The sequence below is a fragment of the Cebidichthys violaceus genome, unplaced genomic scaffold (assembly GCF_023349555.1).
Source record: "Cebidichthys violaceus isolate CVI_PGR_0920_01 unplaced genomic scaffold, fCebVio1.0.p SCAF_97, whole genome shotgun sequence".
Taxonomy (NCBI): domain Eukaryota; kingdom Metazoa; phylum Chordata; class Actinopteri; order Perciformes; family Stichaeidae; genus Cebidichthys; species Cebidichthys violaceus.
Window position 1 is genome coordinate 281,241 of NW_027176983.1, and position 27,471 is coordinate 308,711.

The 27,471-nt window shown below is 42.1% G+C and overlaps 1 protein-coding gene across 1 annotated transcript; it reads left to right on the forward strand.

Moving 5' to 3' along the window:
- Window positions 1-22,704: 22,704 nt before the first annotated feature.
- Window positions 22,705-24,796, forward strand: LOC137868098 (probable 2-ketogluconate reductase). The gene is made up of 5 exons (XM_068704623.1): window positions 22,705-23,083; window positions 23,499-23,670; window positions 24,029-24,207; window positions 24,300-24,396; window positions 24,480-24,796. The coding sequence occupies exons 1-5, from the start codon at window positions 22,705-22,707 to the stop codon at window positions 24,634-24,636; spliced, it is 984 nt and encodes a 327-aa protein (XP_068560724.1). The 3' UTR covers window positions 24,637-24,796.
- Window positions 24,797-27,471: the final 2,675 nt, after the last annotated feature.

Below are 27,471 nucleotides of genomic sequence, written 5' to 3' on the forward strand. Positions count from 1 at the left end.
ACTGAGAGGACGCGCTGCTGTTATTCAGTTCGTTTTTGTTTGTTTAAACGACTGAAGATGTAAAATATCAAATGCAGGAATAATGAATCCAAAAAAAAAAAAAAATCTTCAAATGGCTCCATACTACAGACAAAAAAAAAGAAGATAATTACATGCTGTACGTTTGAAAAAAAAACAAAAAAAACAATACATCACAGGATATTTTCTAAAACTGTGAAATCTCACATTTCCTCCCACACAGAGTCCTCTCTGTGATTAGAAAAAAGTGAGAACCAGGATGTGACGATCACACGACCGGCTGCTCACTGAAACCGATTGGACCTCCTCTGAACACATGCTATCAAATTTAAGTTTCCTTTTAACATTTTCAAATGTTCAAGCCTAATCAGTATCGCGCTTCATGGACAGACAGTCAATCAATCGATGTAAAAAACATGCTTTAAATGTGACGTATACACAATTCAGAGCGCATATTCACGTTCGAGGGGGATTGCCTCCACACGGCTCTCAACATGGCCGACGGCTGGGAGCCAACGGTGCCGGCAGAGCTGACGGTGCAAACAATGGCAGCAGTGCTGACCGAGCGAACGGTGTTGACCTGAGGGGGGAACAGGAGGGAGGGCGCTACATTACTGCGCCATCTTTACATCAAGCAAATCATCGTTTGCTGCTATATTAATGCTCTGCTTGTAACAATATCACTAAATAAAGTTAGCCTAGAGTAAAGTAAGCTCTGTAACATTAATTCTATATCTACGCTACAATGGTGCTGAAGATAATACTATTAAACATGTTGCAACAACGCAATAATTATCCACACCAGACTGTTTAATAATGTCACTTTATTAAGAATTCATGGAGTCAAACAACTTGTTAAAGCTTCATCTTTCAGCATTTTTTACTGTTTGGGGATTTTGGGATGTTTTGGAGCCCCCCCCCCCCTCCTCCATATTTAATTACTCACCACTGACCCATTCCAGCTGCTGCAGCCCAGACTGCACATACAGAACCAACCTGACGGGTTATTGTAACAGCCCCCCCCCCCCCCCCCCAGCATTGGAGAGCCACGCTGACTGTCTAAACACAAATCACTCTTCTCATGGTTGAAGTCAGCTGATTGCAGATCTGGCCCCCGGGAGCTGTGAAGCACGACACAGACACTGTAACTATGTGTTAATGTATGTATGCCGGCGCGTGCATCGCTGCCATCACTAACACACTTACAGGACGGGATTTTGGGGCCCAAAAAAAAAAAAAAAAAAAAAAGAGGAAATTTGACGCCACCACCACCACCACGCTTGGCAAACATATTGATGGTGGTGTATTTGTGTCCAAGAACAAAAAAACAACAACAACTAAAAATTTCTGGATGACAAATCTCCATCACGCTGGAGCGGAGACGCAACGATTTTGGAGCGACATGAGCGAGCAGCAGGAAGCCGGTTCATCACAGTCGGAGCCTCCTTCCGCCCTGTGATTGCTAAACTGTCGACAGAAAAGAACACACACACACACACACACACACACACACACACACACACACACACACACACACACACACACACACACACACACACACACACACACACACACACACACACACACACACACACACACACACACACACACACACCTTCACAGCTTCCATTCTTGCATCATCAGGTACCAGAAACCTCCCGAAGCGTTCTTTAAAACGCTGCAGAGAGATGAGAGGATCACTGATAAAAGAACAACAAGTGTATTCTTCTCTCGTCCTCGCGCTCCGTCCTTCTCTTTCTGTCTCTTCTAGGAATCTAACCCCGACCCTAAATCACTTTCCTGTGACTCCTGTGTGACCCGGGGCTGTTTTTTTTTTTTGCCTACACAGATCCAATCTCCTCGTGTACCAATTATCCCTCAGCGCTCCACAGCAGCAGCAGCAGGCCCTTCCTCTCCGACTCAGTCTGAGATGCAGCGTGTTTATTCGGAGTGTTACTTCAGAGGAAGCGGATTGCAGATCTGCTTCGGTGCCCCCCCCCCTCCTCTCTCCATCCAGACTGGTCTGTCTCTGAGCATCCTCGTGACACGGCGAGTGAGTCAGCGTTATTCAGAGCAATAGGGGGGCGATGCGAGTCGAGCTCTCTCTCTCTCTCTCTCTCTCTCCCTCTCGTTACGCTTCCTTGTTGAGTCTGCACAGCACTTATCGGGACGAAGGGCCGCACAGGATTCATTCTCTGTCCGGCTGCAGAGTCAAACATCACATAGACGACTGATTCACTACTCTGAGGGGGGAGACCGAGACACAGAGACCACTTTACTGAAAAAGTCCTCAGAAGTCTCTTTTTTTTTGTTGCATTGCTTTTTAAATCATGTGACCGGTTTATGAAGCGCCGCATGCTCTTGATCCCGGTCTGACACGCTTGCAGAGTATGAACCAGCTGGGTGTCGTCCCATGAATTCACATTTCCCCAAAATTATTTTTTTGCAAGCACTCCAGGTCTGCTGCATAATCACCCTGAATACGGAGCTTGTTTTGATCGGTATAATGGGAGGAAATGCTCTCATGTTGCAAATTGTGGGTTGCGTAATGAGAGTTTTGTGAGAGGACCTGCAGGAGGGGGTTGTTTCACTAAAGTAATTTAGTTTTTCCAAAAAGACAACAAAAAAAAAATGCTTTTAGTTTTTTTTTCTCTCACTTCGAGCTATTTAAAAGCAGCCGTCCAGAGGGTCTCTGAGCAGCTCTAGAGCGTCGGTACCTTTTAAAGATAAACTTAAAAGCTACCAATTAGCTCCAATTTAGAAGTTGTATGAAACGGTTTACTCTGATTTGGAGCGATGCATTGTGCAAAAAGAAATGACACTGAAAGCATTTGTAAAGGTGGAAGAAATGAAGTGAAGTTGGAGGCTGTGTGAGAAGTTTGTTTGTAATTAAAAGAATAAAGTGTAACGTTAAAATAAGAGAGAGAGAGAGAGTCAACGTTTATACTACAAACCTGTTTTCTTTATTGTTTCTGCCCATGAAGCATCCCTTGGATTTAGTATTTTGGTCTGTTAATGTAATAGTATAATATACTCACGTTGTCTATTATCTTATGTTTTTTTGCTTTTGGTGATGTCTTTCTCAATAAAAACAGCGACCTCTTTAGTCTGGCTTTTACTTTTATGGCCATTATTGGATTTTTGTAAATCTTTTATTAGTTAGTTCTTTTAAAGCCTCAGAACACTTCACACCTCAGAAGTGTTTGTCTGTGACAACGAATGAGCAACTAGGACTAAATAAACAAGAACAAAGTATCTTTAACTTGTATTTATTGAAGGTTTAACACTGAGAACCGTCATCAGAACTCAAATATTGCCCGATCTTGGTTTGGTGCACTAAAGCTATAATCAAAACAATCCACAGAAATCTTACTATGTCTGTTGTAATGTGGTGTGTTGATGTCGAATCCCATCACTGTTATAGTAAGACGCCGATTTACAGAATAAAGCAGTTTTTTTGAAAATGTTTTATTGTCTTTTATCTACTGCATGTTATTGTTTGGATCCTTTGATTTTCCAGTATTCATATTTACACGTCTAGTATATTTGGGTACTCATGAGGCTCTTACAGTCTGAGTATTACAGTTTATATGCTACATGTGTACTGTACCTGTACTGTACATGTACTGTGTGTTTTCTATAGTAGTTTTAGTCTAGCAGCGAACTCTTCCAGCATCCTGGTGGATGTTTCTGCACCAGACTTATGGAGGAAACGTCTTTATTTATGTAAAAGGAAAAGACTAAATAGAGATAAATGGAATGGAATACAGTGCAGTCGGGCTCTCGGGCATTCTGTGCTGCTTTCAAATATTAATTCTCCTGCAGTTCAACTTTTCTCATTTAATGTTATCTCTGCTGAGTCAACACACACATTTACTCTTCCGGTCTTTTTTTTTGGGGGGGGGGGGGGGGTTAGTAACCTCTTTAAATGTGCATGTAAATTTACTCTCAATGATACATTAATTTCTTTTAATTAGCTTACAAACCTCCGGACTTAAATAGCTCATATTTCTTTCTTTATTAAGATCCCCATTAGCACTAGCATGCTCCATTGAATACATAGAAACCCACTGACAGACACTATAGCCACATGAACAGCTCATCTTATTAAAGTACGGAAGAGAAACAATGCAGTCATTGTTTTAACAAACACAGTTAGAAATCAGTCACAGATCCTCAACAATTCATTGCAAACTTGATTGTTTTTTCTTATGCATACAAGTAAATACTAATTCCTAATGAACATAGACTCTTGTGACCTTAAATTGAAAGTGTGTTGAAGTACATTTCACATTCTGTTCTGCTTTAACAAAATGTTTGTTTCAGAAAAAAATGTTCAAAACTCATGAAACATATCCCTCATGTCTGTGTTCTGACAAAAAAGTAACATTATGAGGATAAAGTTGTCATCTAATGCGCATAACGTCATAGAGTGTCAAGAAAAAAGTTGTAATATGATAATAAAGTCGTAATTTAATGACAATAAAGTTCTTTTTTTTTAAGAGACATCGACAGAACAGCGGCTCCATTTAACATTTTTGATTAAAATTATTGCTCTGGATTTTTTCCGACCCACTTCAACCAAACACTGCACTCTTGATGTTTTTCCTGACAAAGTGCTAATAATCTGGCCAAGAACCCAATATTACCTTCCACACATCTAGCACTGCAGCGCCCGCAGCGGCCACTAGGAGGAGCTCTGGCTCCTGCGGTCGACACCAGAGCCCTCCGACCACAGAAGGCGGGAGCTGGTGGTTGGTGTGAGGATTTCATCCCTCTCACATTCCCTCTTTTGGGAGCCACATATGGTCATAATTTCCCTGAATACTCGTCACCACCTCACACACCAGACATTTGTCCTCCCGACTGATTCCCTTCATGCAAAGAAAGCAAAAGCACATTAGAGCTCCTCCTCCCTCATCTGTCCTTTCTCCCCCCCCCCCCCCCCCCCCTCTTCTCTGCCTCCTGTTTTACTGCATCCTGTGTTCAATGCCACCTGTCTGCTCCCTTTCTCTCCTCCACTGATGCCGGAGTCCAAAATGGAGGAGGCTATTACTGTGGCTTATTAGCTGCGTTGCACCATCCACCTTTATCTCACCTCCTCTGTTGGAGGATAAATTGCTCCACAAAAATGAAATGTTCTCAGACACTTACTGCAGAGGAGGTGATGATACAGATACATCTTTTTTTGAATAAACTGTGTGAACTTATTTTCCATTATTGGCTGAGTTAATGAGCTGAGCTTTAATCCTCCTTCATGCCCGGTACAAAGAAGCCCGAGGAGCTTTAATCATTTGCATTTATTCATTCGGAGCTATTGTGACTGACCAGCGTTAGCATCTTTCCCGCCTGGCTTGCAAGTCAGCTCTTCAGCTACAGAAGCGCATGGGCCAACTAGCCGGTGTACCACAAGCACACATATTCCTGTGCCAGTTTTTGGTGTGAAGGGCAATTAGCTAATGTTGTAACCTTCACCTCCAGAATGAGGCTCAAGGAGACACGTACCAACCAGGAAGAGACTCAAATTTACAACAACGAAACACAACGACTACAAAGAGACTCACGACAACTATGAAAAAAGGGGCAAATCAACCACAAAAGAGACACAACGTGACAATAAAGAGACGCAAAGCAGCTACAAAGACACTCAAAATGACCACAAACAGACACAAAATGGCCACAAAGAGACCGACGCATCTACAAATCGATGCAAAACAGCTGCAAAGAGGCACAAACTAACTACAAAGAGACACTGAAAGAATACAAACCACTGTAAAATATCTGACTGTATGTTTTCAGACAATTACTGGCTACTTGTGGCACTACTTTTACAGCAACAGTTGCTGTGACATTTTTAGAGTAAATTACCGTAAACTTACAGCAATATACTGTGTCTTCAGTCAGTTATAGCATCGCATTGCTGTGATTTAGCAGTGTGTGGCTGTAATATTACTGCAGGTTATTATCGAAGCATGCCGTCGTAGAATTAGTATGTTGAATTTCAGTCCCGTAATTGATTTCACGGTACAATTCTGAGTACAGCATTGTGTAATATCACAGTTAAAGCCTGTGAAGTGATACTAGTGTAGTTCATTGTGAAATATTACAGTTAAATCTCGTGAAAATAAAACCACTGCAAAGAGAAGCAAAAGGAAAACGACTGCAATAAGGGGCAAAACAACTACAGACAAAAAAAAATAAAACTACAAAAAAGACGCAAAAAATGTACAAAGAGACACAAAAACAACAAAAACATGCTGGACAGCGATGAAGTTTCCGTCTTTACCCCATGAAGGAGAGGCGGGGGGGGGGGGGGGGGGATTCTAAGAGCTTAATTATGACTTTGATTATGTTACTTGATATAGAACTCAGATGATGCATAAGTAATGCAATAAGTCGTGTTTAATCACACTAACAAAACGATTGTTCCAGAGGACTGTTCGGTCTCTGCTCCGCCCACACCGTGCAGAAGGTCACCCCCCCCCCCCCCCCCCATGATCTGTACAGACATATATAGAAAGACAAACAGGCCCCGTGTTTGTTTCCTGCCTCCTCTCCGTGCTCGCAGCAGATTGCTCTGCACAGTACAATGATCATAACAGTCAGCGTTAATATTCTCGTGCTAGACAGAGAGGAAGAGACAGAAGAGGTGTTGCGACTAAAAAGGGAAAGCTTTTATGGTTTTGAAGTGTGGTGGTGGTGGTGGTGGTGGTGGGGGGGGGGGGGGGGGGGGGGCTGGGAACAAGTGCTGCAGGTTCAGTTTTAAATCCTTGTTGACATCCATTTCCATTTCCAAACACAAGTGCTGAATGGGAACAGACAAGCAGCGTCCAGTCCAGACGGTTGATGTGAACCGATGCCTACAGATTCTCTTATATATTTATACATCTCTCTTATTGTTGGGCTAAAGCGCGAGGGCACACAGTCTGCTTTTGCGTATAAACGGTGCGATCTCAATCCGGTCAAAGCGACGTCCGCGGACCTCGTTGCGCGTTTGTCATCGACGTTGCGAGATCTGCTCTCTGCGATACATCCATTTCTCCTCGTTCTCCGCTTCGAGCGAGAACGATCGGTCCAAACTTTGCAGAAGCTGTGACCTCTTTGAATGAAAACCTCATGAATCGTAGATCACTGGGGAAACGGCTCCACCGTCAAATAGTATGCATCGTTCTCGGGTTATTTTTTTGCGGGTCCATTGCACAATTTCTTCATCATCTGTAGAGTAAAAAGATATTTTCAGTAGAGCTGCCATGAATTCTCTTATGCTGCACTTTGGTCTGATCATTTTCCTCCAGTGAGTCTTTTTTTTTTTTGTATTTTACCTACATTATAAAATAACTTTTCCTTTCAAAAGTGCGGCCTGTGGTGTTAAAGGCCTCACTTAGGGTTCTTTAGTGGAACACTGCAGTATTCATCTTTGAACTGGGTTGTTTTTTTTGCATGTGGTTAACAACATCAAACAGTATGTAACGTTCTATTTAAAGTCTTTGAGTGGCAGCAATGGAGGTCTTTTGTGTAGAATAATAGCACAAATAACAGCCCGTTGCAGACCGCTTAATCGTCTATTTCTTAACATGCTGAGCATCGTCCACCTTTTGGCTCCGAGTGAAATAAATGGAATGTTTTCAGGTGACTGCAGAGCTGAAATAAAGGATGTTATTCATTACCGAACGCTATTTGACTTGGATACAAAGCATGTTAACAGACAATGAGCTTCCTCGTCAGGAAAAAAAAACAGAAAATTATCCAACGCCCATTGCAGTTCTGCATCGCGGAGCACTAATGAAAGCCCTGCAGATAAAATTAAGGTACAGGTGCAAACACCTCCGGAGAACGAGGTCGCTCAAATTCATTTCGGAGATTCCCAGTCAGACAAAAGCCCAGCGAGCGGTGAAATCTGACTCCTCCTGCCAAACAGTATTAAATTGGCTCATTTTGTCTCCGCTCTCACTCGCTTGCCAGGTTTCTGATAACATATTCAATATAAAGCTGGCAGCAAATTAATGGCTCCTGACATAATAAACAAAACTCGATACCGTTTGCTTCGCCTGCGGGCGTGAAAGCAGTTCATTTCATAAATGTTGGCAATAGACTGTCGATATCTGTAGTTAACAAGGAGCAACCGGAAAGAGATTATATGACCCAACTGTAATGAGTATTTACACATTTCTGTTTGACAAAATATTAGATAATTTAGAGGAAAAGTGTGTTGTTTGTTTACTTCACTGCATTGATCTTGGCTGGAGTTAGACCCGAGTTCTGTACCCACGGATGGATTACTGAACGGGCCTAGACGACGCAGACCCAGGGGTCCAAAGTGTCAGGGCCTCCCCTGGTCTTCATCGACAATATGTCACTCAAAGAGACACGAATCAACCGGGACGAGAGTCAATATGACCGCAGAGAAACATAAAACAACTACAAAGACACGCAAGAGGACTACAAAGAGGCTCCCACAGAGAAACATAAAACGACTACAAAAAGGTGCAAAACAACCACAGACAGAAAATAACTATGACAAAATAAGTGTTTTCAAAGTGACACAAAATTACCAAAAATAGATGCAAACAGCTGCAAAGGGAAACAAAGAGACTGAAAATAGGCAGAAGACCCAAATGACTAAAGAGACTCAAAATGACTACAAAGAGACTCAAAAGGACTACAAATACACAATACGACCACAAAGAAACATAAAACAACTACAAAGAGACTCAAAAGGACTACAAAGAGACTCCTATCGACTACAAAGAGTCTCAAAAGGACTACAAAGAAACTCAAAAGGACTACAAAGAGACCCAAAAGGACTACAAATACACACAATACGACCACAAAGAAACATAAAACAACTACAAAGATACTCAAAAGGACTACAAAGAGACTCCTATTGACTACAAAGAGTCTCAAAAGGACTACAAAGAAACTCAAAAGGACTACAAAGAGTCTCAAAAGGACTACAAAGAAACTCAAAAGGACTACAAAGAGACTCAAAAGGACTACAAAGAAACTCAAAAGGACTACAAAGAAACTCAAAAGGTCTACAAAGAGACTCAAAAGGACTACAAAGAAACTCAAAAGGACTACAAAGAAACTCAAAAGGACTACAAAGAGACTCAAAAGGACTACAGATCCACACAAAATGACCTCAAAAAGGGAATCAGTCCTGAACAGTTACCTGATACAACTTTTCACCCCAACATCACACCAATCTATAATTCCACATCTTTTTTTTCCAGACCACTTCTATCAGTCTTGACTTCATCTTTTGAGATTGTGTGGTATTAAAAGCAGGGGTCACGGTTCCTGTAGAGCCGAGCGGGTTTATCCTTTAAGGCTGTGGAGGAGGCTTCAAAAGGGATGATACTTTTTAACAGTACGGAGCCACCGACCATGTGGAGCCACGTGACATTACCGAGGGCTAAGGTTAGAAGCTCACTTACAGAAATCAGCAGGTAACGCGTCAGTTAGTCTCGTCACACCAACATGTAAAGGGACGCTTTAAAAGCTGTATTTACCAGTTGAACAATCATAGGCCAATATGAGGGCAGCTCCATTAACAATGAAAACATGAATTGATAAATGCCTTTAACCGAGTCAGAGTTGTCCAACTATAGAGGAGATAGCAAGTCAACTAACTCTGGGTTTACTAATCCAGCTATGAGTTGTTAATTATAATCAAAACTATGAGGTCAGTAGGCAAAGCTGAGTTAGGCCCAACGATAGCTCGTGATAATCAGAATTTTCTTCAGAATATTAAGATTTTACATGAAATCTTAAGTCAAGTCACAAATTGGTTTCATGTCAATGACATCAGGCCTTTTCCTACCCAGGGAGGTTTTTCCGTCTTTCTTTTTTTTTTTTTTTTTTTTTTTTTACCCTCATCGTGACAGACCGTGAAGCAAAAGCCTCAAAAATATGTCCTATAAAAAAAAGAAAAAAAAAAGGTGAATGTTCCTCATATTTCCCGTCTGCCAGATATTGTGACTGAAGCCAGTCACTTTCACTGGTTTCTGCCTCCCTGAAATCTAATTTCATGCTGCTCTCACCGTGCACCGTCCACTGGTTACGCTACTGATCTAATATCTCAGCCGTTAGATTGATTTACAATTGCTACAGCTTCTTTTTGTAATGCTTCTCTGTTCATGTAACAAACCGAACTTGCATGCTTTTTATAGACCGGTTGAGCTTGATCACATATTCTACCGCCGTACTGCGCAAACTAGAATGAGCAACGCAGCGTTTAAAGATTTACTTCAAATGGTTATTTACATTTTCTTTGTTAAATCTCTGATTTGTCCTTTTTTTTTCCTGGACAATTCTTTAATAATTAATGTTAAACATGGTCTTAATATATATGTCACCCATGTGCTATCTTTACTGGCCGTCTCAGAATACATGGGAGAGGCGTTATTGCCGAGCGGGTTGTTAAGCAGCGCTCTTATTGTGGAGATTTATGAGGGGCAGAGATGAGAGGGGGAAAAAAAAAGAGGAGAGAAACCTGAGGGAACAGTGAAAGAAAGAGCTGCACAAACCGTCCACAAGTCACATTTGTTCAATGTGAAAATATTTGCTTTCCGTCTTCAGCCTCGATTGAGAATTACCTTTTGAGGGAAACATATGTTGTGGTGGATTAAGTTGGCTTTAATAGCATCACAAATAAGTTTAAAATGAATCCCTATCAGTCTGAGTAGCGGTTCGGCGAGTCAAAAAACATTCGTTTTGTTGTCGTCTGTCATTTTAAGTCAAACCGATATGTTTTTTTTTTTTTAAATGAATGCAACCAAATAGTGTTGTTGCCCAAACCTAACTAAGTAGCTCTGCAGTGTTTTTATGTTTTTGTTCAGTTGACAACGTTAACCACGCCTTTCAAAACTCTCCAAAATTGTTGAAAACCTGTGACCGTGATCCGTGCGTTTCTCTTGTCACATAATTAAGAGCGTTTATTTCGTAGGGGAAAAAGCTGCAGTCTGAGCTCATCTTTAGGGTTAAAGACATTAAAGTAGTGTATTTATATATGTATACATTTGAAAATATAATAGAAAATACATCTATTTTGAACATATTGCTTACCAAATAGCCTTTTCAATCAACATAATATGGAAACATTAATTAACAAATCAAAATGTTGATTCCGACTGTATCCGTACAAAGTTCACTGACAAACTTTGTATGGTATGATTATGTTTTTAAAACTTTTTTGAAGCACAAAACCGGTTGAACTTCCGTAAAACATTGAACAGAAACACAATCTCTCTCTGGTCTTAACTAAGGTCATATATAATTCAAGCGCCAATTCAATTTCCTTGAAAAACCTACACGGCATAACAGATTACTCGTATACAGACGTCACCTCTGGGAGGAAAAGGTTGTTAGGACGCGTCCCAGTAACCGCTGGGAACAAATACAACCGCCGACAAAAATTGAAATCCTTTTTCTCTTGTATTTCCAGCTTCATGAACCAAAATAGCACCGAGAGTTCAGAGAGGAGAACTGAGCGGCGTCGTACAGCACAGGACCCATTTTGTACCCTTTTCTCTCCATTAACGACAAACCACTTTTCAATTCGGTCCATACCATGCTTGAAATAAAAGCATTTCGGGGGGATTGATCGATACCCATTGATTGCCACTGAGATATTTAGTTCATCTATCCTCTTAACTCGGGCTGAGACAACAGCAGCACTCTGGACCGGCTTGTTTTTTTGTTCTTTCACAGCTCAAAACTGTATAAACAGACCCTAAAGAATAACCCAGAGGTTTGGTGTGAAAACCACCATGGTGTTTTAGTTTAGACCAAATCGATCCTGCCTGGATGTCTCAGTAAAACACATTAGAGCACTCTGCTCTCTCTCTCTCTGTGTGTCAAACCAAAGTCTCTGCAGACACTCACAGGTCCGTCCCTCTTCCTTCATAAAAGCCGCATTCTCACTCAGAGTCAATTTAAAAAGACGGGTTAGGTCAGCCTTGTGGCGCCTCAAAATGTCACAAAGTTAACTGTGTTTTTTTTTTTTTTTTTTTTTAAAAAGGTAACACGTTGTTTACAACCGCTGTGATCAGAGAGTGACCTCTACCTTTGCAAATAAAAGTAAATATAGAAGAACACAATAACACGATCCACTTAATTCAGGGATGGGTTACATTTCATATGTACAATGAATATAATGACGATTATAATAAAGTTCAAGTTTAAGATCAGTAAATATTACGGACCGACATCTTCACAGGAAACTAGTTAGTTAGGAATAAGCAACAAAACCACCTAAGTTCAGAGAATATCGTGGAATACTTAGTTTTATGAAAAGATTGTGAAATACTTAAGTTTAGGCTACAAAACTTCTTAGCTAGGTTGAGGAAAAGATGGTCGATTTGGGTTAAAATAACTACGAAAGAGCGCCGCTTGCTTGACCCATCAACCCCCTCCTGCATCATGTCAATAACATACAAAATAATTTTGTGGGATATCCAGTATGTAGAATTATGTTGCATTATGTTCTGTAGTTATATATATGAATGCTGGATGAGACCAGTCTGAATAAATACCTTCGACTTTGTGTCAGAACCTCTCAGTCTCTCTGACACTCATTCTGTTAACTTTACTCCAGCGTTAGTAGAACAAAAATAGGTTTCAAAAGGTTATCAATGCCGTTTATGCCAAATTCCTACCCTCCCTATGTTATGCAACTTGAAAACAGTAACATCAGACAATGTTTGCCTCTTCTTAAGGTGGCACATTTGTTGTTGTGTTCTGATTCCAGAAGCATGAAGACAGGTTCAGAACAAAATAGGATGTGGTCTCTTTTCCTTGTCGACTATCGTGTTTTTCCCAAATGCGGTGCAGGTTTTAGGGATTATTTTATCTCGTGCATGTAGCTACTGTAAATGGAAAAAAAAAAAAAATTAAATCTCCGCCGAGAGACGTTTGGGCTGAGCCCCAAATGCTCCCAACGTCTGGCTCCTCCTCCCCGGAGTTCAGCTGCAGCCTACCAAACAGGTGAGGTGTGAAAGCGCCCCGAAGCTCCAGTAAATGAGCTGAAAGGTTAGTTCCTGTGTGTCCGTTCCTTATAGGTCAGCCCAGGGAACAGCAAGCGCTCATTCATCATCAGACTGGGGCCTATTAGGCCCATTTAGACAGCACTGATGCGGCCTTAATATCTAATTCCAAGGTCAATATTGGCCAAACGGATTTGGCAATCCCTTACTGATTTAAAACTACAGCATATATTATTATAGCGGTGAGAGCTGAGGTGATAAGAACCACATTACTCCCAACATGTATTATCAGCAAATGGGAATTAAATGTAACCAACATTAAAAGGTGTTATTTTCAGCACACTCCAGGCTGATGTGACACGTTGGAGGGTGGTGTTCAGCACTCACTGCTCTTTGCCTCTTCATAATATGCTTCCAAAAAAGAAAGCGCTAAAAGAGAAAATGCTTTTCGCCCCTCGACGGCCCCCTCACCTACAGAGTATGCCTACTTTAAACGGCCCTCCTACATACTTACACACAAAAACTCTGTCCTCGGGCGATGGATGCTTATCTAGCAGTCAACCGTTTTTAGCAGCGAGGATTACTTGGACATCTGCAGGCAGCGCTTGGTTTCTGTCAGTGCTTGGTTCAAAGTAAGACTGAATACATAACACAGTTACTCATTACTCGTGTAACTAAACATCAACAGACACACTCACCTAGTGTCGTCATGTAACACGACTAAGAGTCTACAGCGACACTAGACGCTGTAAATTATCCCAGCGGAGCTTCAAACGTGCTTTCTCCGAGATTGCGAGCATTTCGATTGCCTCTCGACGGCTCTCAACATGGCGACGCGGCTGATTGCCCGGAATCAGAAATGGTTTGTTGTCAAGCATGTTTGCACATACAGACAATTAGACTTGGTGATTGGTGCATGACAATAAACACAGTGCAACAGCACGTGACATAAATAAAAATAGGAAAATTTGAATATAATAAACAAACTGTTGAAATGAGTCTGTTCCAATAGCCTACGCCGCAAACTATAGCAACAGTGCTGACGAAGCTAAAGGGGTTTAACAGCTAATGCTAATATCTACAAAAGAGGCACTCGCAGCCGGCCCGGAGCAAGGAGAACTCCACCACACCTTAGTGAATTGTGGTAAAAGTAATCCTGTATATTACGCTGCATTCCATTTTAGAGTTACCAGTCGGACATTTCAACTGGAATTCCGCCAGGAGTTGCGCTTCTGACTCGGACGATCAACAATATCAAAATCCAAGATGGCCGCGCCGCAAAATGCTGTTTATTAATACTTGTGTCTCATTAAATCAGTCCTCCATACAGAATTATTCAAAGTACACGTTGGGCTCCAGATGGGTGAATAATACAAATTCTACCCTGTCAATTTAAGTAAAAAAAATATCACTTTGAACAGTTGGAGATAGAGCTAACCCGGCTAGCCTGCTAACCCGGCTACAAAATGCAACATAAGCAAAACTCAAACAATTAAGTCAGTTGTATTTTACGCAAACATCATAAATCCAAGGACAGTTTCTTTTTAAATACAACAAAAAAGTTAATTAAATCAAATAAACCACATGACCGCGTCCAGATATACAAATCAAATGTCCATTGGGTCGTCTAAAATTAGATGAGGACTCCAGGTAAATGTCAATGGTTTGTGTTCAATTGATGAGGTGTGAGTGGCATGCATGTGTGAGTGCGTGTGTGTGGTTGTAGGTCCGTTCCAAAGCTAAAGGAACATATGGCGGTTCACTGTTTGTAGTACGGAGGAAGGCAGTTCATTTCATTTCAGTTCAGTTTATTTCATGGTGTTTTAGGTGTTTCAGGGAGAACAGAAGGAGAAGCCTGGAGAGTTGCATGTAAAAATAGACTTATCTTGAGGAATCCCCAAAAGTTAAAAAGGAGGCCCAAGCTGGTCCATAGCTGTAGTAGAACACCATTCCTTTTCCACCACCTGCTCCCGGGATCAGCACACCTCCAGTAAGGCCTTGTCCTCCAAGAAAGCTCTGTGTAGCCCAGCCGGTTCATGATGGATACTTGCTGCTCCGATTTAGCTTAGTCCACTTCGATTGTTTCTCAGTTTAGCCACTCTCACTCCTCTCTTTGTTCTCCTCCATGCAGCTTTGGTTAGTTGATTAGACTCCCCCCCCCCCCCCCAGCTCACAGGTGTGTCTAATTTATAGCCTCTCTTTCTCCACCTTCTCTTCCTGTCAGGTGGGAAAAGGGCTACTCCATGCATTTTTGTTCTGCTACAGCTTTTAACTAAGTCAAATGCTAGCATCGGCACGCTAACATGCTCACGGTGACGATGCTAGCATGCTGATGCTAAGCATGTATCGTGATTTATCATGTTTACCATCTTAGATCGGCGTGCTAACATGCTAACATTTGCTAACGTGCGGTTGAGGACTAGGACACTAGTTTACGCAGGTGTGCAGAATGAAATGTTGACCTGATGATGGCGCCAGTTCATCCTGCGGGGGACATGAATATGAGTACCACGTGTCATAATACTACATCAAATAGCTGTCGAGACATTTCAGTATGAACCACAAGTGTGTGGTCCTGCAGTAGAAAGCAGAACTGGATCACCAAAGTCAGTACCATCGTCTGAGAACCACGAATACCCCGACTATATTTTGTGCCAATTCATGCTGCAGGTGTTTAGGTGCAGTATTTGAGTGGATAAGAGAAAAGTTTGACCTGCTGGTGGCACTAGAGGAAAAGTCTGGAGATCACCAGAGTCATTGTGATTAATGCCCCTGGTCACCTTGGAGATCTGTGCCAAATTTCACGGCAATCCATCCAGCAGTCGTCGAGACATTTCACATTTCCGTTCGCGTGGTTATAAATATGAACCCTCATAATAATTCCCTGACTAAACACAAGCAGTTTGTCTTCTCCCAGCGTTATCAAAGTCTTACAAACTGATTTGGGAGCAGTGGCTCCCCCGAGTCTCCGTGTGCAGACGCTATTGTTCCTGTAACTTTGATTCGCCTTTAGAGGAAATATTACCCACAAATCTCAGGTAAACGTCTGTACAGAGGAATTCCTCCTGTTGATTCCTTTTTAATTCTTCTACCGCGGTTTCGAGGCAGATTGAATAAAGAACGACTAAAAACCTGCAGTTTCCAGTGGGATTTCAAAAGCTTCTGTTCAGCGAAGAAGCAGTGCGAGGTAGAATAAAGACGGCGAGAAGCGCTTTGATAGTGTTCTTTCCGGGCTCATGAAAGGTACAGTACACGGTAAAACAATTCAAGCTGGTTCAACTTTGAGACACAAATTCCCTCGCTGCCTTAAAAAACAAGAGTAAACTCCACCTAACTGTAACCTTTTTCTCAACTCAAAAAAAGTAAAGTAAAGTTGATTTCCTCTGACTCATGTTCGGTCATGCTTGGTTTACAGTAGGCAGTTTGTTTACTCAGATGCTCTTGGCTTAGATTATTATTTTATTTTTTTCAGATCAGGTTTCACTTTTCAGCGAATCTCCAAAGAGGGGAATTTTCCCTGATCTGTGTCACTGCACTGTGTTTATATATATATACGTCTTCTACATCACTGATTCTGTTTCTAACCACCCAGCTTATTCTGGTTACATCCTTTTTTTTTTTTCTTCATAATTCAGTATCTCTCCATTATGCATGTGGAACTGTAAGCAAATGTGTCCGAGAGAATGTAAGCTAAGTGGTTCATTAATGTCGCTCCCAGAGCTTTCAAGCGAACCTGTTCTCAAAAATACAAAAACAGCGTTTTGTCTTTTGCTCAAAACGCCCGATACGACTAGTCAATCATGGTCCCCACAGGACGAATCGTATTTGACTTTTGGGGGAATCTGCTGACTCTTTCTGTTGCACCACTGTGTTGACATTTATGGCTTTTATTGACAGGTCTTTTTTGCAGCTACTGGATGGATTTTGCCAGGTAATTTAGCAACATGGTACCAGAGGATGACACTTGATAATTCTTTACTATCGCTGTTATCGCTAACGTTCTAATGCTTCAGAACGTTTTATTGTCTTCGTGGCACTGACACATAATTTGAACACGTTATTTGCCACCATCACATAATGCATTGTTACGAGGTTGTGATCATGTATTACCACCATTCTGCACTAATACCTCAAATCCATTTTTTTGTGTTTACTTGTATATTCTATGTTTGTACATTGAGAGCAAACATAGAAAAGTCAAATTCCTTGTATGCGTACATGACCAATAAAGCTGATTCTGATAGAATAAGTGACTTGAGTGACTTGAACAGTGGTCTCCCAGGTGAAAGTCCTGTGTTTGTTAGCCCCCAAACTGGGCTCACCAAACAGGCTTTGTCACTCTTTAATCTAAATAATCTGACTTCCTCTTTTGCTCCCGTCATAATTACTACGCGCTCTAGAAGTCGGCGTCGTCTTCTTGAATACATATCCTTAATAGTCTTTTCTTATTCATAACAATTGTTTCTTTAAAACATTTTTTTTTTATTTTACTCAAACCATGATGTGTCCTGAACCTCAACCAAGCAGTTTTAGCTTTTAAATCTCGCCACACCTTAACCCTGCATGTTACACATCAAGCAGATATTAAGCAAACAAGAGCATCACTTTGAAGTCAAGTCCAATAGTCACTCTTCTTTTCGCTCTCTTTTTCTCCTGAGGGAAATGTCTGGTTCTCTAGCTGCTAAATGCTCCACTGTGTTCACAACCTAGTTGCCAACTGTGTCTGTTTGCACATCGGTCAGTGTTAACTGGGTTTCTTAGAGCTTTGCTTTTGCTGATAACAAATAAAATACGGATTTTTGACTCTTAAGTCATTGCAGTGGCACATCGGAAAATGGTCAATTTAATAATTTTGTGTCGTAAGTGACAGTATTGCCAACATATTGATATATTCTTTAAATTGGAGGACTTGTGGCATCAACAGGTGACCGTGATGTGGACCTTTTAGTTACAGGATTACACGTCGATATAGTGCATGTGGAGGGAAATCACAACCCCTAAATCAACATTAAACTCTCATTTAATTAAGTCTCTATGACCAAACGTCTTCATTCTTAAATGAAAACGACAATCAGTGAATGCTGACTTGAGACTTTTCTATATTTAATCATTTAAAGGGTGCTATATTTTGAATTTTTCTCCACAAGGCTCTCAACATAGCGACTAAAGAAGCTAACGGTGTCAACAGAGACCGGTGTTTATCTGAGGGGCGGCTATAGAGGGTGGCCGCCATGCTTCCGTGACGCCGCCGTTTGGGGTTGGGATTTTGTTATCAGCAGTGACCACTTGAGTCTGAGTGCAGAGCTGAGCGGCGGCCATTAGCTGGCCAGCGGAGCGCGGGAAACAAACAGCACAGAGAAGCTCGGATGACAGCAAACACAGAGGAGGAGCCGACTTCATTCTCTGCTCAGGTAGAGGTGTCACTCCACCGTATCTTCGCATTACAAACAGCTGTTTGCCGCCCGTGTTTCTGCTCTGAATTTCAAATGTAGCACCTTTAAAGTTCTCTGTTGCGCGTCTTCACAGATCCGTCTTTGATCGCTTTCCAACTGCACGACAAAGATCTTGCTAACAAGACAGATTGAAAAAAGGAGCCCCGCTGTTTTGACGAACACATTAAACACATTAGAGCTTTGCTCTGCAATAATGATTGACACCGAAGAAGATGCTGTAATTTGCACAGAGTACTTCATGAAAAGACATGAGATAAAAGCTAAAAGTTTAAATGCTACTTGCTTTTGATAATAACTTTGGGATCATAATTATACGTTATATAATTGAATTAATCCTTAAAACATTGTGTTTTGACATATTAGATTTTAAAAAAAATGACGGGTTAAATAAAGTGGGTTTTTTTTGAAGTGGTGATTTACAAAAGACAATTTTGTGACCTAACTTCATAAATGAGTTTTTTTGCAATCCCGCTTGAATTTATAATCCATATGGCACCTCATTCCTTTTACTTTTCATTAGTGAAAATGAAAAACTGTGTCAGCTCAGCAGGGCTTTAGCAGCGGGGAATGGCGAATGGAGTCTTCAGATTTTATGGTCCAAATGCACAGTATGTCTGCAGATTCAAGACAAGGCCATTAGTGAACCGTGCAGTCATTTTTTCTCTCCATATTAAAAACTAGGAGGGATATGGAAATGTCCCGTCTCCCCCCCCTGCCAGCAACACTTGCTGTTATCAAAAGAGTTGCATAATAAATAGAGGAACATGCATAGCAAGCCTACTGAGAAGGAATTAGGAGTCAAACATGAAAGGAATCAAGACCAACGAGGCCCCACCGCTCCGTGTAGATGAAAGCGCAAGATGTTCAGTCAGATCAATAATTGGATGGATTACTTTGGGTTGCTTTTCTTAATATTCAGTCTACCTTTAATGTTTCTGATGTGGGGACTCAACCACAGCTCAGATAAAGCAAAAAAAAAAGACATTTCCTGGATCGCTAAAGCTGCAGAGCACAATAGGTGATCCGGCGAAGAGGATTGGAACCTTCACCGTGATCCAGGATGTCAAACGGATTCAGCAGCGAAAACAGCTTTTAAAAAAAAAAGAGATAAAAGATGGACGCTAAAGCTACAGATCAGAGTGTAAAAGTGAACCACCACATCCACCCGGAGATCCAGACAGGAGACAATCACATTAAGGAACAAGCACTGTTCCTGTAAAGCCTGAGACGGTGCGCTAAACACCGGAATTCAACAACTCGGGAATTGCAGGATTGGACCCGAACGCAGACAAAGTGATGCAGAGGCAGCAGGAGTTCAATGACTTGAAAACAAACATTACTTACAGCCCGAGAGGCCAAAAGCTGGCAAGGAACCGATGCAAATAAAAGAAAAACAACCCCTCCACAAACACAAGAAGAAGTTAAACACCATGCTGGAGCGTTCAATACAAGGAAGGAGGGCCAATGACGAACTGGCACAGGGAGAAGGGAACACAGACGGTAAATACAGTGGGAAAGGAGGGCGATGTTGAGGGAGAGGTGAAACAATCAGGGCTGAGCAAGACCATCACGGCAAGGAGAGGTGGAGAGTATCAAAGTAAAACTGGAAACAATAGACATGAATGAAGTAAATTAAATAAGGAAAGACAGAAGAAACAGAAGACCCAAAACTCTGAACAACAACATGACCCAACTATATAACTGATCCTCCAAAGAAGCAGCACGTAGAAACGTTTAGGAACAACTGCAAGGAGTCTGTTCACCCATTGGTTCACGGACCAAATTTCGAAGCCTCAAGTTCCCCATTTTGGTCGACGCCATCTTGTTTTTTTGCTACGAGAACTGACACAAGAAGGTGGAACTGAACCAAAATGTTAAAATGCATTTAAAACACTGTGAAACGTCGTGGTAAGAGACCTGTCAATCACCGTGTAGCCCCGCCCCCTAAAGCATCCCCTGCTTTATGGTCTGTTTGACTCTAAATGGAGCATAATGTACTAAATGAACATCATGCTGTATTGAAGAAGACTGTAAACTAGAGATTGAGACCATAAACTCATGTTTACAATGTTTACTGAGGGAATAAATCAAGAGAGAAGTGGAGTCATTTTAGACTAGACTTCTATACAACCAGAGGAGTCGCCCCCTGGTGGACAATAGAGAGAATGCAGCTTTTAAGACACTTCAGAACTGGAGGCTTCGTCCTTGAGTCTCTATGATCGTCTCACGCTTCCACAACTGCATGTTGCTAATTGACACTTTGAACATGAAGGTGACAATACTCGACAGATATAGGCTACAATGGTTTTGTTTAATTTACGTTTCTTGTCTTGCAGTTGCAGCCCCCTGACAGTAGGGGGTGCTGAAGCCCTTCTTCCAGCTGTTAAAAAGCTCCATTCACACTGTTTGCAAGATCATACATTCTTAGTGAATTTTATCATTATTCATATGCAGCTTTAAAATATCTCATTGGTGTTCTTTAGAATAGTTCATTAATGTCTGTTTGATCAATGAGAGGAGATTTGACTGACTAAAGCATTTTGGAAACTGGTGTAAAAAAAAGAAAGAAAAGGTCCTTATTGTGACTCTACATGATGCAACACTGTGTAACACTGTGCTGTATTATCCCTCCACACCTGCCACCCACAATCAAACACAACACAGGAATGCGCACACAGTTCTAAACATCCAACAACATGCGAGGTGCAGCTGCTTTACAGCTAAGATGAACATATCCACCGGTGCACATCACAATTGTGTCATGAAAGCCAATCGAACAGCTTTAAGATGAACTTTAATGTTTTGCGAATTCCATTAACAAACACTGTGTTTGAGTGTTTCTGATGTCTAATCATTGTGTCTCATGCCTCAAGGTGACGGAGAAAAAAAAAAGGACCAACCAGACGCGTTGAACACTTTAAATTCTCTGTAAGCAGAGAGTTCTTTCAAACCGCCCCCCCCCCAGCTGCCCTAAAATCCAGGCCATGTTCATGTGCAGCTGCCTCCCCGCAGCTGAGCGTTCCCCCGCCTCCCTCGTTTGAAGGCGGTACAGCCAACGAGGAAGGGCCAAAACGCCACGGCGATCCATCCGGTAGTTACCAATGTCAAACCAAACACGTGAGCAGAAAAGGGTCTGTGAGACGCATCCTCTGGGAACCATGAATGCCTTTTATTGAAATCAGTTGATGAAGTACTGAGGCATATCCAGTACGCACCTGAATACAAAGACACATTCAATTAATGGTGTTGCGATATACTGGTATTGACAATAACCATGATATTTAAAAAAATAAATAATGAAACATTGATTTCAGCTAATAATACAAATATGATAATATTGTGTAAATGCTTTATAAAGTGCTTTATAAATCGCTTTCCATTCGGAGGGAGAGCCTTCCTCGGACCGGGCCGACTGGTCGGCTCCCCGGACGTCCTGCAAGGAAGTTAAAATAAATAGTTTGCGCTGCACAACTGCAGGCATTGAGCTGTGTTATCAGTACAAATTCGACATACCAAGTGTGAAGTAGATTGGATGATCAGTTCTGGAAAACATGTGAAGGCCACAGACTGATTCCCTGCTTTATAGTTGGATACAGGTGTGGTAACGGACTCTCTCTCCACCTCCCTTCACTCGTATTTTTTGTGTAATACATTTTTCCGAAAAAAAAATAAGACACAAAACGAAGGACATTTCTTAGCTTTGGACGAAACCAGGTGAGCTAAACGATACACAGGATAGTAAAGATCCAAAAGAGGCATAATCTCTGAAACTATACCTGCTATGGAAACACCCCAAAAGGCCCGGGACCATGTATGTGTAATACCAACAAATGAACAATTGCAAAAGTTAATGGCGAAGACAAGTTTATCTGTGAAGCAGCTTTCAACCTCAATGTAGTTAGTTGGAGAGGTTAGAGCACGAAGCTTGTCAAGCTTTAACGCACTGTCAGATATTATTTTTGTGAATAACAAACCAAGCACAACATTCCTCCCCCCGCCACCTCTTTATGCCGCAGGCTGAAGGTGGCCCTCGGTGTGGTTTTCACATTAGTTGACTACGTTTAATCTCCAACTTCTCCAACACAACGCCGGTCAAAGGTTACTGAAGAAAACTACCAAGCACTCGACTTCTGCCTGATCAGTCTGAGGAAACTGAAAGGGGTTGAAACTCGAGCTTGGATTAAAAAAGGTGAGTCTCTTCTTCGTGATATTGAAGATATTTTTCTTCAGAGTCTTCACACCGGGTGATGGAGGAGGAAAAGCCGTGGGCATTGGTCTCAGAGTTGGGGGGCGACCACGGTTACCTCGAAGAGCTGGCGGACATAGTGAAACGACACTTCCAACTCGTCGGCTACAGCGAGCTTCTACGCAACCCAGCGCTCCACGGCCCCAAAATCCAGGCCCTGTTCATTTGGAAGTACTTCCCCGCCGCCGAGCCTTCGCTGCTCAGATTGCTCCCCTCCCTCAAAGTGGTCGCCAGCGGAGGGGTGGGCGTCGACCACCTGGACGTGCCGTTCATCAACGGTCTCGGGGTGAAGGTGGCCAACACGCCCGGCGTGGTCAGCGACGCCAGTGCGGATCTCGCCATGGGTCTGCTCCTGGCATCGGCTCGCAAGATCCTGGACGGTGAGATCGGAGGTTTACATTCATGCGGTTTCATAAACTTAAGACCTACAGCTCTTTGTCTTTGTGTGCTCCGGTTTACAACTCGCCATATGTCCAAAGAAATAGTCCAGCTTGTCAGTGGGTGTGTTTATATCAGGGCTTCTGTTTATTGTCTCAAACAAACAGGACATTAAAAACAGTCTTCAGCTGTTTTGAAGTTGCATTAGTGATGTAAGAGGCTTTTCGGTAATTACGTTGTTTACGGAGTTCTTTTAAACCCAACCTTGATGGTTTGTTCAGTATATTCTTTTGTCCGTCACAAGTCGTTCGTTAGACACAATGGGAATCTGTAATACAGTGAGTAAATTCATTACAATTTGTAGTAAAGTTGTGAAGTAATTACATTTAAATGTAATCAAAATTGTTCACGTCACAGGTCATCGAATAGCTGTTGACCCAAACACCATCCACATACCGCAAAGCTTCATGGGAGTTGAGGTCACAGGGTCCACGTTGGGGATCGTTGGAATGGGAGAGATCGGTTACAAAATCGCCCAAAGGAGCAAAGGATTTGAAATGAAGATCCTGTATCACAACAGGACCAGAAGGTACAATAAACAACCCCAGCATGGTTGTGTTAGTACAAATGTATTTTAGGGAATTTTTGTTTTTGGAGTCATAACCAATTATTTCTCGCCCACACGGGAATGTGCAGGAGATCAAACATTTACAACACGGTTAACAGTGTAGCCATTCTCCTACAGGGTTAATGGAAACACAATTAACCGTAGCCATGTTTGTTTGCTTCTGAAAAGGAGGAAAAAAAAGAAAAAAAAAGAAGCTGATTGCATCCATTCTTTATTAAAAACCAACCTCCCTTGAAAAAAAAAAAAAAAATGGATGCACTCTCATTAACCGTGTTGATTGCACTCTGGAGGGCAATCACTCATTCATTATTCCACGCAGGAGTGCGGACGACGAGCAGGCAGTCGGAGCCGCTTACTGCCGGAGCCTGGATGACCTGCTGAGGAGGTCCGACTTCGTCGCGATCGTCGTCAAACTGACCTCGGACACGACGGGCCTCATCGGCCGCAGAGAGCTGTCGCTCATGAAGCCCACGGCAACGCTGGTGAACATCAGCCGAGGTGGGAACAGTGGGTTTTCTAAACTGCATTGATCGCGTTCGATTATTAAGTTAATACTAATAACAATGAATAATGCTCTTTTGATGCCTCAGGTCAAGTGGTGGACCAGGATGCGTTAGTTGAAGCTCTCCAGTCGGGGAGAATCCGTGCAGCGGCGTTAGACGTGACTCATCCTGAACCTTTACCAAGGTCTCTCAAAAAGAACCAGAATCATGCACTACGTAACATAAGACTCTCGCTGCTCACTCCTAACATCCCTCCATCTTGCGCAGGGATCACCCGCTCCTCGGCCTGCCTAACGCGCTGATCACCCCCCACATCGGGATCAATACCTACGACACGGCGAGACGGATCGTGGAGAAGATGGTGGAAAACGCCGTGGCTGCAGTGAAGGGCCTGCCTGTTCCAAATGAAGTCAAGCTGCAGTGACACGATCCACGTTAAATTGTTTCCTGTAAGATGATAAAATGTGAAGCTAAGCGGTGGAAACCAGTTTATTTGAAGTGAATTAGGACACTGAGTGTTGTGCTAAACACACTTTAATAAAAGAATAATAATTCATACGCATTTGCATGATTTAAAAAATGTCTCGAAGCAAAGTTACAATAATAAAGAAAATAATACTTTTCTATTAATTTGCCCACTTTTCACTAAAAGCAGATGTTGGGTTCCAGTCCAATACCAAAATATAATTTTTGTTTATTTCTGACACTTCATAATCATTGCATGGATCACAATTGGCCAAGTCTGTGAAGCAGGAGAATAAAAACAACTACCATTGTTTAAAGTAACTGCAGTAAAGCCACTGGATGTTTGTTACCACATTGAATACAAATGAATGTGATGCAACTGAATCAAGTTAACCCTGTCTCCTTGAAACTACTTTCACATACAAGGAACTTTTATCCTGTGTTGGTTCTGTTGGTCCCTGTGGACTAAAGCTGTAGTGTCTCTGAGCACCAGAGTCCCTTTAGAAAACCTCTCATTCTACTGCAGCAGGGTCTGACAGTCCTGGTTCTGGTTCTCCCGTGCCTCCCTTCCCTCCAGCGGGTCCAGCAATACGTCCTGGGTCTCCAGCAAAGAGGAGAAACTCTGCTCCTGGAGGAGGAGGAGGAGACGCTGCTGCTGCCGGGAGCTGAGCTCTCCTCCTCCCTCCAGAGCTCCGACTGCAGGTCCAAGGCTGCAGGTGAAGCCGGATCTGGGTCTTGTCCACGGTGGACCAGGTCTCTGCTGGAGGATCTGGGTCTGTCCACGGTGGACCAGGTCTCTGCTGGAGTCTGAGCTGAAGGAGGTTCTGGTGAACCTGCATGAGTTCATCTGGTTTCACCAGAATCTGACCCGGTGGCTCCGATGACATCATCAAGAATAACTCTATAGAAACAGACCATCTTCTCTCTGATGGTCTCTGTACTGATGGAGGTCTGATAGAGGACCAGGACTACACTGAGACTGGTTCAGAACCAGATAAAAGTTCCTCACAGACACTTTAATACAACGTAGGTCATTTGGTTTTCTCTACAAACTCCACTCATACCAACGACACAACAACTCGTGTCCTGAAGTGTTGTAGCCTATTGTGTGTGTGTGTGTGTGAGTCTGCATAAGTATCTCGTTCTTTCTTTTAATTTTGTAGCTGTAAACGAAAACCACATTGACTTTGAGAAGAAGGAACCCGGAAGAGCAAAAAAAAACTTGCCGACTCACTCCTGATCCGTAGGACTGATTCCTGCAGCGCTCTGTGGGGACGGAGGACCGCTGAGGCTGCCACTCACTCTCTATCTATGATTGTATTTTAAAAAGGGCACGCTGTCTAGGAATGAAGGGCACCCTTTCTACCGGCGGCCCACACAGGCCTCCCCGAAGCCCCAACAGCTCGCCCCGGCTCCGGCTATGCCCGTTTCCCTCAAGGCTGCTCCTATAAACTGTGAAGGTGAGAGCTACATTAGCCTATTACAGATGTGACCTCATTGAAAACACAGAAGTGTCCTTGAGATCTTTTGATCGTCCCGTAGTTTCGATTCTTTCTTCTTTTTTTTTACGCATTACATCAAAATAACTACAAAGAGACACAAAATATACTCAAAGAGGCATGAAATTACTACACAAAGACACAAAGAAACAACGAATGACTAAGAGACACACAATGACTACAAAGAGAAATAAAATAACCACAAAAAGAAAAAAAATAACTACAAAGATACTCAAAATAGTCACAAAGAGATGCCGAACAGCAGCAAAGAGACTCACAACGACCATTAAAAAAGGACAAAACAACCAGATGACTACAAAGAGACAATTACGAGACTCAAAACAACCACAAAGAGACACAAAACGACTACAAAGAGACACAAAACGACTACGCCTTTATATGTTGCTCGTTTAAAGGCGTATTTGCATCTCAACAACGGTTCATGGTGCTTCTTTTAAAAAGAAAGAACTCTATTTGTATTCCACAGCCCCATTTGATTGGCGTTAACATCAAAAGGGGAAGTGGGGAACACACATAAAGTCCCTGTACGTCTTGTTATCTGTGACTTAACTCGTTGTTTCCAGGCAGCATTTGAACCACTGAGAAATACAGTCTGCAATGCACATGGACATCCTGCCGGTATCTACCTGTAGCCCACATTACGGGGTCCTGAGGGCTTTCATTCATTTTCCCGGTGTGTGCACTGGTTCCAATATAGGCCTAAATGTTGCTATATATATATATATATATATATATATATATATATATATATATATATATATATATTGACGTATTGCTGGTGTTCACGTCTGTGCGGGTGGATGAGTGGGAGGACGGGTTTTGCGAGGAAAAGCTCGACGAACTGCGCTTCAAGTTGTGACTCAGTGCGCAGCATCCTTTCCCTACATTAACATAATTCTTTTTTTTTTTTTCGCGTATCTTTCGATATTTTATCTTGGAGGAAAAAAAAAAAAAAAATAAAAATTATTCTGAACATAATAAGATCCTCCACATCATAGAAACTGTTGGAAATCTGGTGGGAATTGAAGCGCTCGCAGTGAGTCACAGAGAGGAAGTGCCTGATCCAAAAACAGACATCAATCCCTCTCTTCCTGTTTTCTCTCCGGCTGCACTGGATGCTTTTATTTGTTCACGGCTTTGTCAGTCGCCCGTCCTCATGTTCCACTTCTATTTTTGCATGTTAACTACAGTAGATGAAAGCTCATCGGGATTTTTTATTTTTTTTTTCCCCGCCTCAAAGCCCAAGTTCTTCTGCGAGATAACTTTTCTTTTTT